This window comes from Mustela lutreola, chromosome 8 (genome assembly GCF_030435805.1).
Source record: "Mustela lutreola isolate mMusLut2 chromosome 8, mMusLut2.pri, whole genome shotgun sequence".
In the NCBI taxonomy this organism is placed as follows: Eukaryota; Metazoa; Chordata; class Mammalia; order Carnivora; family Mustelidae; genus Mustela; species Mustela lutreola.
Genome location: NC_081297.1, coordinates 24,122,417 through 24,134,650, shown reverse-complemented (window position 1 = coordinate 24,134,650; position 12,234 = coordinate 24,122,417). Strand labels below are relative to the sequence as shown.

The following is a 12,234-nucleotide window of genomic DNA, read 5'->3' as shown; positions in this document are numbered from 1 at the left end:
CCTGGACCTATTCTCCCCCTACATTAGCTGCTCCTAGCATGGGGAACAATTCCTCTCTCCCCAGCTCTGGAAGGGGCCACTTCCTCTTGTCATGTGGTCTCAGCTCAAATGTCACCTCCTCAGAGAACTAAACCCTATGTGGAACTCCAACATCTATTTTCTTATTATAATCAAAACATATCTTATTTGTTGTTTATTTACTTTTTCTCGTCTCTCTCCCAATAAAAATGCGATTCCCCTGGGTGGGAAGACTGATTATTCACAATGGCGTCACCAGCATCCAGAAAAACTCCCAGCCATAGGAATCTTCAACAGACACCTGCCTGTCAAAACGGTGGACACCTACATTTCTTTCAAGCCTATGACCCGAAATTCAGTTTCTCCAGCTGAGTCAGCTTCACGGTATTTCTAAAACAAGTATGTGTGTGTAGATCCAAACACTGAATTTATAACAGCACTATGGTGTGTTATAAACTCCAAAGTACTCACGATCACATTATTCTAAAATGCTAGGAATGTATAGTCATTTAAAAATAAGCGGAAAAGTCAATTGACCACTAGGTGGCACTGTCTCTCCTGCTTACATGGGATTTTAGTAAATTTAGAGCCAGAAGAGACTGGATGGAGTCTCTTATCCTCCTCATTTTATAGAAGAGGAGATGTGCCAAATTTTAGGTAGTTTTTCTGGTAAACACGTTAAAACACTGCGATAATGGCTGCCACCTGTATCATTAGATTCATACTCACAAGCATTTTTATTTTTTATTTTCATTTATTTATATTTATTTTTATTCTCTTCCTCTGTGCTAGGTCCTATGTGTACAAGGATGTATAAGGCACTTTCCATACATTCAAGACATTCGTTGACATTAACTGATAAAAGAGATCCATATACTGAAAAAATATATATATATATATATGTCAATTCTAAAGGTGAATACTACAGTGAAGGATTTAAATGTAATAAGAGAACCCAGATGATGGAGTCAGGAAAGATCTCAGGCATTTGAAGAGGCATCTAAAATTAGGTAGAGACCTCCCATACCTAAAAAGGAAGAAGGGCATCCCAACCTACAGAACGTGGTGTAGACGGCCCCAGAAGCGAGCAAGAGGCATGTAAGAGACCACAACTCCCTCGGGCTGCCTGGCATTTGGGTGAGAGGATGCAGGACTGAGCCAGCACCCTGGGACACAGCCTTGGAGTTCCTTATGTCTCGCGAGAAAGACTTTGTGTCTTCTGGGACCTGATTTGGGTTCTGAATAGAAAACTGGTAAATGTGACAGACAGAAATTGCATAGTGCCTGGCCTCCCGCTGCTGTGTGCATCAGTTCATTCACCGCTACAGAACGATTTCTTGTCATTGAGCTGAACTGGATAACTGGTGGCCTCTGGACCACTGACACCGGCTTCCAGACTCCTGTGAAGCTGGAGCCAGTATTCCTCCATCTGCGCTCCAGCCCCTGATGATGCGTAGACCTCCACGAAGGAGGGTAGCTCCAGGGTGTGTGGCAGGAGGCACACCGTGCAGTGAAGGTGGGGAATCATATGGACTAGGATGCCCTGAGGATCATGCCCTTAAGACCCGCACAATCTCACGCAGCTACACATTTCATTCTGGGGGGACCTGCCCCCCGGCATAACTCCATCAGGCCTGGAGACTGGATTATGTTCTAAGGTGGGTCGATAAGCACTAAGAAGGATTGTGTGTTTTCTCAGCTGTAAAAACTCAGATAATGGAGCATTTAAGAATCTACTTAAGATCCTGAAGGAATTGCTCACAGAGATAGCCTCTGACTACAACTACTACCAGATTCTGGTTTTTATCTGGCCGTTAATTTGAACGGGAGGAGAAAAGTGGGGATGACCATGTTGGGATTTTACTTTCTCTGAACTTTTAATGCAAAAGGGCAATAAGACAATAAGGGCAACATTGGACTTTAATTCATTTCAAATTTAACTTAATCATTTTGGACATTAATTTTCTTAGGGCTTTATCTTTTAATATTTCCTTGGGAATGTGACAACAGCAGGATTTTTATATTCTTATCTGGAGCGTCCCTACGCTGCATTTTAGAGTATCGCCATGAATTTTATTTTACTGAGGAGTCTTGGTTAGGGTCTGCCGGACATGCCTGGGTGTAATTTGGGATGGGAAAGAGAACAGACAGTGGTTTTTCAGATTTGGGGTTGAACTCTGACCCCTTTCGGAATCTTATAGGGAATAATGTCCTGTTGGTCTTGGTGGTCTCAGGAGGGGCCACAAGAAGCAGTGATTAGAATCAGTTCTGTAAATACAGGAGGTTTTATATTATTTTTTAAATTTTTATTTATTTATTTTTATCTTGATGTTCTTTTCCAGTGCCTAGAGTAGTGTCTAGAATATAGTAGGTATTCAAATAGACATTTACTGAATGAATGAATGAATGAATGAAGAAATGAATGAATGGTAGGGACTAGCTCAGGGAACCCAATGCCTTGATAGAATGCAGATCTCCTAACACTGACTGCCCACAGACTGAATGGTTAAGACTTCACCAGTGGGTGAAGACAGAGGTACTCATGGGAGTAGGGTTGCAAGCATGTCAGGTTTTCTGGGTCATCACGATAATTAGGGGCTATGACTAACCTTTAGTGTGTAGAAGCCACACTGCAGGTCCCATGCTGCAATTCAGAGGACAGTTCTGCCAACTGAAGATTTACTATGTCCCTTGTAACTTTTCAACATCTGGCTAGACATTTGTATAATAAAACTGTTCATTGTCATGAAATCCCAGAACCTAAATCCATACTCTACAGAATGCAAAAACATTTCACATAGTTTTAATAGGCACCAAATTTCCAAGAATGCAGTTACTGTGTCTGTGGAAGGAAGACTGGACTTTGTTTTGTTTAGAAAAGTTTTTTTGAGTTTTTCCACTATTTTAGAAATCCTTATAGCTGACGGTGAGGATACTGGCATTTAAGTTGCAACTACAGCCTGTTGCTATTAGTTTAAATGGATACTTTTGTATTTGCCGTGATCCTACCTAGAAGAATTGGACTACTTTATCATGTGGCATAATACAGCTGAAGCAGAGCATTTATGTATTTAGGTCTGCACTATTTTACATACTCTCCTCTTAGTTCTCCTTCTCATTGAATTTAGTATATTATATTATGCTTTTGAAGCTATATATATGGGTAGGTTATAGCACAGATGACCTTCACTTCAGAGAGTCAAGGAAGCACCATGAAATACTGGCTATTCGAGCGGTCAGGGCTTAGACTGGGAAGATGCTGGGAAGTGTTAGGAAGGAGCCATTTCCTTTGCACCAGCTCCATACTTCCCAGCAGAGGAACGTCAGTCGTCAGTCGGGGTCACAGCCCGGAGTCCTTCCTGCCATTTCTCTCCCTGCTCACCATAAGAGAAATGCTTCACCGCTGGCAGATTGGGTCAGACACTACATACAGAGCTGCAAGTCCATCCTTCCCTCTTTCTCTCTGGTGGCCCTCCAAAAGCAAGTGTGCTTCTCTGACTTTCCTCCGAAATCCAGCTCAGCCGTCCCAGGGAGACAACCTCTTCTGAATCCCCCAGTGACTCAATTACACCTACTCTATTTTTGTTCATTGCTTATATTTATGGCTTTTGTCTTGTTGTGCGATAATTTATATGCTTACGTGACAACCTCTTCCACTTTCCTGACAGCAACTTGGGGAATCCTATCTTTAACCTTTCTGGACCTCTGCCATGGGGTGCCTGGCACATCGCTGTGCCACATGACCCTTTATGGAATGGACGTGATGTTAATTTCAACAGAAATGCTTGGTGAAACACGTAGTCACGATGTACTGCAGTTACCATAGCAATTTTTCAAATCAACCCTTCCAAAAATAAGAGATATAATTATGAATGGATGAGGGAATTGCCATGTTTTCATCTGCATATTGACCTACAGAACTGAATTAAATTAGCTTTCCTAAAAAGCGATTTGATTATAGTATCTAAGAAACACTCTACAAGGAATCAAACATCCCATTTATGGCAGAGAATCGCTTTAATATGTCTGTCTCCAGGCTTCACATGCCAAGGGCCATATACTTTGATTTGCCAGTTTGGTAAAAGCTGGAAAAGTTGCCAGGATAGAGAAAATGCTTTCCCAAGAAGGAAAACAAGAGTAGATCTGAACGGAAATTCTTTAGAAAAGGGGTGGGAGGGAGACATTTTATATTTAAACTAGATGATAACTCCTTGTTTTTGATATTGCTATTTTTGTCCCAAATGACTTAAAGAAATTCAGAAAATTGCTAGTTGCTTTAATAACAGTATCAAATCACACTCAGAAAAGGATGAGAATATCAATCAACCTTCCTCCCAGCAGGACCACACCCCAAACCTCCTGCATAAATTTACTTTTACTGTCATTTATGTATAAATCAATTATTTTGATGTTTTAAGAAAAAGTGATTCCACAACCAGCCTGCCTATCTTGCATTAACCAGGGTCAGGGGTGGGGAAATGAATTTACCTTTTTTTTTTTTTTTTTTTTTAAGATTTTATTGATTTACTTGAGAGAGAGAGAGAGCATGAGAGGGCAGTGGGACAGGGAGAGGCAGGCTCCCCACTCAGCATGGAGCCCAATGCGGGACTGGATCCTAGAACTCCTGAGCCAGAGGCAGTTGCTTAACCAACTGAGCCACCCAGGCGCCCCTGAATTTGTTTTTAAATGCATTTCAAGCCCAGTGCCAAACAGTCTAGCTTGCATGATCTTTGTCCGCAAAGTAACCTTGCAAAGTAAGTCTGATTATGATTTTTATTCATTTGTGTCTTACTAGATGAAGTGAGAAAGGATTGGGGCAGTGAGGGAATCTGCCTGGTGACACTGGGTTCGAGTCCACACCACCTGCCTCTAGGGCTTATGACCCCACCCTCACCCCGCCCCTGTAAGACCAAGGCAGCTCTCAAAGCATCTGGAATACCAGCTTTGCTGCTGCTTTGGCCATTTGGGGTTATTTTAGAAAGGAATTCAACCTAAACTGAAATCCCTTGTTATCTCCAGTCTTTCAGGAACTCCTGATCTGGCTTCTGTGCCCATACTTTAGTTAAAAATGGTTGTCATCCAATCTGACAAGTTTTTCCTTCTTCTTCCCTTCTTGGCCTCTAATTTATAATTTGAAAATACTGACCACCCATCTTTGGTGAGCAACTCTTCTCCCTTGACCTTCATGACTCTCCACTATTCATGGCTTTTATCTTTTTTTCCCTTGACTTGTCTGTTTCTTGTCCTGCCTCTTTTGTCCTCGCTGACTGCCTCACTGCGTACTTTTCCGGACATGAAGCAGAAGGCTGGCTTTCCAGCTCCATGCTGCCTTCCTGAAAGAAAACAGCGATTGTTCTGACTGCAGAAGTGTTCCTTTGCTGTCTCCTGTCTGTTCGTGCTGCTCTCTTCTTGCTGGAGCCCCGACCCATCCTCTGCCCACCTGTCTGCCCTGCTGTCCCCCAAACCGAACCCCGACCTTACAAAGCATAGTCTCCTCCTAACAGTACTGACATTCTCCTGCTCTCCTGGGCTTGGAGCTTATGACAGTATGTAATTAAGTGTTCGACACATATTTTACAAGTTTTCTTTCCCTTTTATTAAACACAATAATTTCTTTAAAATATAAGACAATTTTCAAACTTAAAAGTTCATCTTAAACTAGGCTTGATAGCTCCATCCTGTACCATCCTTATCTAAAAGTAACCTCTTCCTGGGGTCCTCCCTCCAGGCTCTCTGCTCACCCCCCACCTGAAATGCTGATTCCGTATTAGTCTTCCTTAAACACTGCTCTCATCATATCGCTCATTGGAAAACCTCCAACTCCTCCTTATTTTCAACTGCACAGAATTTGAATGGCATGAATTTGATTCCATTTTCTTTCTTTCCTCTCCTTCTCTCTTTCTCTCCTTCCTTCCTTTCTTCCTAGTTTGACTTTTCAAGATTCTTTGGGATCTGGGTATTTCTCCAGCAATAAAATTAGGCGATTGCATTTCTTGCTACTCTTTGGAATACGCTGCTCCAGTAAAGTCAGTCCCATCACCCTTTTAAGAACCTTCATATGCCAACTTCTGTACCTACCTTCTTTTGATGTGCACCTTGCCTGAAATGCCTCCTCTCCCGACTTGAATAACCTCTCCCTCACTCTCCGAAGCCTTTCTTCTTCATGCCAGGTCATCATGAACGTTCCTCCCTTTTAAATTTGGATGTTGCTTTGAGCCTCTATCTGTGCATTACTTGGCACTTCAATATTGACTACCCTGAACAGTGTATTGTTGACTTGCATGTATCGCCCATCATTTTTACAATCAAATTTAAGCTTCTCATGGGCACAAAACTTGCCATGCTGGTTGTTGCCTCCCATAAAGTGGAGTACTATACACTGGCTGATACTACTTAGAGGGTTTAATCTGAACTCAGGGGTACCTGGCTGGCTCAGCTGGAGGAGCACACAACTCTTGATCTCAGGGTCATGGGTTCAAGCCCCACACTGGGTAGAGAGATTACTTAAACAAAAGAAAAAGAAGGTGGGGGTTGAATTCATATGTCCTTATAAATACAATAATTTAATGTTAATGAATCACTAAAACTTGAACAGAAAAGTTTCCTGACTTGCTTTTAATGGGACTTCAGAACCAAGTTATTTTCTACATTTACAAGTAATATGGAAAGTAAATATATAAACTTCATTTTAGGATTTGCCGAAGGTCTTTCAAGTATCTCTGTCCATACAACCCATCTTTCCATAGATCCTCTCTTGCCAAAGCATGGATGAACAGGAAATCTTAAAGCTAGTGTTAGTAGCTACAAGATGTTTCTGAGCCATCCATATTGGAGGTTAACCTGATATCAAGACAGTGCTCCTGTAATAATAAATGTTATATTCATATAGAATATGTTATTTTAAAAATCAGTGGAACTCAAAATTTTCATGACTCCCTGAATGGTATCAACTGACACATACCACGTTAAAGTCTTGGGCAGAAGACTTGGTTAGGAAATAGAATAGCCTTACCTTTACATAATCATATATGCATCTTTGCAAAATACTGTATGCCTCCAGAGAAAATGTGTTGAAGGTAAGTTTAATTAGTTTGTTTACAGGTGCAGTGATGATCCAGATGCAGTTTAAATTCTTGTCGTATCTTCCATTGGCGTCAGAATCAGGAGAGGCGAGGGTATTATTTGAACCCGTCAGATAACCACCACATCCTTGCCGAGGCCCTGCATTACAACAAAGACACGTCACTGTGCAAACCAAAGAGAACAGATCTTAAATTTTATATGGAGAGTTAAAAAAAAAAAAATCACATAGTTTCTATTCTGCGGACACTTGCATGAATGTTATCAGATGGTGCGCTGGGCTTCCGGGGGCTTATGTGAGCGTTGCTCAAGCTTGCGTTAGCTTTTTTGTTACTTATTTCCTTTCTGCTCCTGTAAGTCCCCCTTCTAGTCACCTAGAAGGTGACTCCCCTAAAAGTGGGGAGCCATATTTAGTTTTATATGCATTTTTAGAACTGTTGATGGGATTTATTGAAGCTTTTTCTATTGTTGAAAAATCCAGTTTCTTAGAAAATAAGGTGTTTTCCATAACAAAACATGTGGAAAGCATGAACATATTTTATTTCTATGTTCTGCTTTTATGAACACTATCAGATTGAAAACTGAATTTATGAAGAATTTACCCAACATTCCAAGACAATTGGCTCCCAATAAAACTTTTATGTAAATTACCTGTTAGAAAGAGGCTGGGGGCCATTTAACACTACATACATTTAAAACTACAGTCCAGTTTATATTAAAACATATTCTATATTTGATTTTTTTTTCCCCCAAAAGGCAAACTGAAAAAGAGCTTTAAGGGCAAAAATAAAATAAAATAAATAAATAAATTCTACTTTGAAATAAAAACCTTAAGATTTATAATAAAGATAGAAAAGAGATAAAAAATAATCTCAAGAAGGCAAAATGGTCAACTATGAAAAAATATGGAACTGAATCCTCAGAATATGGGACATAGTTTTATTCATTTCACAGTCCCTGTTAACGGTGAAAAGATTGCTTGCAACATTAGGGGGCGCTAAGATTTTGGCCTTGGAGCTTGGCAGGAAATGGAAACAATGGCAGCCCTTCTCCCAGGCAAAGTATGAAATTTGTGGCGAGTTTTTCAGGATAGGCGCATTACTTAGTAGGTCAAACTGCCCTGTCCATAACTTCAAAGTCAGATAAAAAGATAGATTATTTGCACAATCAGACGTTTCCTTGAGTTGAAAAGCTTCCAAAGGCCCAGTCCTTGATAAATCCGTAGATGGTATATAGCACAAAATTATTCTGAAACCAAAGCAATGCCCACTGCTGAACCACATACTGCTAATGACTCTGCTCACATGACATAAGCCTGCAACCAAAAGAAAGAACTGGAGTTTGCATTGCTTTTATACCCAGTGTGGACTGACTGTTACTTAAGAAAACCACTTAACCTGATATGCAGAGCTGGGAAGAATAATGACTCAGGGTATTAATGAATTGACACACGTATCTATTTATTAAATATTTGGGTTGGTTTTTTTTTTTTTTTTTTCAAAAAAAAAATTTTTTTAGGATTTATTTATTTATTTTAGAGAAAGATGGAGAGAGCCCACGGCGGTAGAGGGAGGGAGCAAGGGGCAGAGAGACAGAGAGAATCATAAGCAGAATCCCCACTGAGTGCAGAGCCTGATGCAGGTCTTGATCTCACAACCCTGAGATCACGACCTGAGCTGAAACCAAGAGTCAGACATTTGACTGAGCCATCCAGGCACCCCATTAAATACTGTTTTAATAGTGAAAGAAATAGATTTAGTATTGAGGTGGGAAAAGATAAGTGGTAGTCCAACAGCATTGATAAGGCATACATAAATAATGATAATACAATTCAGAAAACAAAACAAAACAAAACACCAAAACAGGTACCATAAAAGAGGCAGGGAAGTCTTGTGAGTTCTGCAGGAAGGGACAGACGACTTCAGGCTATGAGGATGTAGAATGTCCAAGGAAGAGGTGACATCTGATTTGGGTCTTGAAGGATAAACAGGACAAGACTATGTAGAACTGGAATTGATACTGCCAATTCCAGGCAGATGGAACCTTATATCCAAAGATGCAGTGGACAAGAATTTACATTATATGCAGAGGAAAGCATAATTCTCTTAGTGAGTACTCTAGAGTCCCCTGAGGACAAGAAGATTGGGAAACAGGATGGGCTGTCCTGCAGAGGGCCTCAACTGTGGGATGATAGAACTTGACCTTGAGACTTGATTCTGTGGATAATGGGGATCTACCTGAAAGGTTTTTGATTAGAAGAGTGGTAGGGTCAGAATGTCCTTTCTAAACAAGTATGATGTAAATATATTTCTGGTAGCAGCATTACAAGGAGGGGTGTAGGACTGGAGGAGATGAGACCAATAGAGAAGACGTGGCTACACTCTGGGCTGGAGGCAGCAAGGGCACGCAGTAAGAGTTGGAGGTTTGTATACCGGAAATTGGTATTGTTGGGCTTTACTCTATGAATGCATCAGCTTTAAAAATTAAATGTTATTTTTAAAAGTTTAGACTATATTATCACCCCTTGTTTATGAACTGTTACTAATAATAAGAGCAAGATGGCGATTGTATCTGGGTACAGTGGCACCATTATGTCAGTACTGATGTCATAAGGCAGACACACCCTCCCTCCCTCCAGGGAGCCCAAAAGCAAGAACACAAAAGTCTTTGGTGTGTGCTGCTGCAGACTGATGGGTAGCTTGGATGATTCTTAATTCTTTAGCCCTTCTCTTTGCAATACATTAGAATGGACACAGCATGCTTTTCTGTCCACTTGGTGTTAGGCTTGGCCAAGGGACTGGTGCTAGGTCTCAGAATATTAATGGTCTTGAAGTAAGAATAGGTCTTAAAGGGGCTTTGTGTTTTTTAGTTCGTGCTCCCATGCTCCATCCACCAAGAGCTCATATATGAAGTGGGCCAGAACTGTGAAACCAAGTGCAATCAACCTGTGGCCTGGAACAGGCAGACAAACCAGTCTGCCAACCCATCAGTGATAAAAATAAATGCTAGAGGGATAAGCCACTGAATTTTGGCTGATTTGTTGCTCAACATTACTGTGGCCATAGCCGATCCATACCCAAATAGCTTGTTTGAGTTGTTAAACTATAACGGAGCATGTTGCTTAATTCATAGAATATATATATAGAACTTAAAAAAAAAGGAGAATTAACATTACCATCAGACAATCCTGGCCAAAATATTCAAATATTTGAGGTGAGCATAACATTATGTGAATGAATTATATAATTCATACTATATTTGAGTAATATGATAGGAGTAATAGGCTATATGAGGGCATAGTCAAATAATCGGTGTAAGTGTAACATTATATGGGTAATATCCTTTCAGTGTTTGTTTGGTGCGGTAAATGGTTATAAATGCTCTAATTTCCCCCATTTTAATATTTAAACATAGTACAACTGCTCTTTGCTTCTCCTCCCCCTATAGCAAATATAACCATAAATGTATGTCTTTGGGGAAATATAGAGATAAATATTACCAAAAGAAGGATCTTTACCAAAAAGTGCTTTGCCACATTACTAGTTCTACATTTCTATATTTCAACAATAAGAGGACATATCAGAAAGAACTCTGTGATCATGAAATAGTTTCATACATAAGACACTAATATTCGTTTACTATACTGATATTTTTAAATTTCCCTCATGACCTTTTTCACCAGTATCAGCCCTTCACCTTGACATACTTAGCATCATAAATCCATCACCTTCCGTGTCCTTACACATTCCTCCATCCAGCAAACTCCCATCCATCAGCACATTCGTCAGTCATGCTCAGTCATGACATTCCCCATGTCCAAGAACAAATGTCACTCTAACCGTCTTTCCTAAAATTGGAAATACTTCCTACAAAAGAGCTACTTCTTTAGAGAAAGACAATGTTTGGCTAAAGAAATACTGGAAATAAAAGCCCATAGTAAGGAGTGAAATGTGGGTCCAGATCTACTGAATTAAAAATCAGCAACTAAATCGTAAATTCTTTCCCTCCGACAACTCAGTTTTAGAGTGGAGTACAAGCCAACATAAATCTGACAAAGAAAATTAGTTCTTTTATCCAAGAGAAAATATCTTGAAGCCTTAAGTGGAGACAGGTGCATTTCTAAATAGTTATCGTGAGAATGGACATTTTTTTTGTGACTGACGTTTTATTGACATCTTCTGGATAGGATCTCTGTCTCTGGACTGCCACTACTTGGACACATGGTGAATGGCAAGCCATCCTTACAGATAAAGACTGGCCTGACTTTGGGCACTTTCCTGTTTCTCAGTGAGCCAGCTGGAGCTTGAGTCTGTAGTTGAAGGAAGCCGACCAAAGCACAGGAAAGAGAACATAAACACATTCAAAGGTGGTGCTTTAGGGAAATGGGGGTGCTCCAGGGTAGCTTCCCTTCAACCACACAGGACACAGGGTTAGAGCTCCATAATCTTTCCTTTGAATAGATCTTGCTGTGATTTTCAAAGCTGCATTATTCAATTGCCCTACAGCAGAGAATTCATTTTTAAAAACTGACCTAGGTTCCAGACAAACATGCTTTGTCTTTTTATCTAAAAGCAAATTGGATTTATTTTTCAACTCTCTAACCTCAAACATGTATAACCTTTTAGGTATTATATACATATGTTATGCTAGAAAAACAACATAATGGGTTTTGTAACATGAATTGCGTGTTTTGATCTTCTTTGTTTTTGGTAACATCACTCAATTTGACTCTTTTAAAAAATCCTAATTTGAGATCCAGCCTAATTTAACTTAGATTGTGTACTTGGTCTAGTAATATTTGGGAAGCCTAAAACTAAAATACTACAAAAAAAGGTAATTCCAGTGACCAATCAGTAGCAACCTCATAGGCTTCTCTGCCTACTTGTGATCTCTCTCTGTCAAATAAATAAATAAAATCTTAACAGCAACAACAAAAAAATCAGATGAAAACGAAGGAATAGCATCTTAAAGTGCTGAAAGAAAATAAAAACCACACTAGAATTCTATATTCAGAGAAAATATAAGACAAACTAACACCATTTTTAGAAAAACAAAAAACAAAAACAAACAGAAAAAGCTTTTACCAGAAGAAAAAAGAGCTTTTACCAGAAGAATTGCCACAAATTAAAAAAAAAA

General features: G+C 39.8%; 1 protein-coding gene across 1 annotated transcript in view; it reads right to left on the bottom strand.

Annotated features, from left to right (window-relative positions):
- The window catches only part of CUBN (cubilin), a 258,475-nt gene that overhangs the window by 15,895 nt on the left and 230,346 nt on the right, over positions 1-12,234 (bottom strand). The window contains exon 60 of the mRNA XM_059184039.1: positions 7,031-7,239. Coding sequence (XP_059040022.1) covers positions 7,031-7,239 — 209 coding nt within the window. The remainder of the gene's footprint in view (positions 1-7,030; positions 7,240-12,234) is intronic.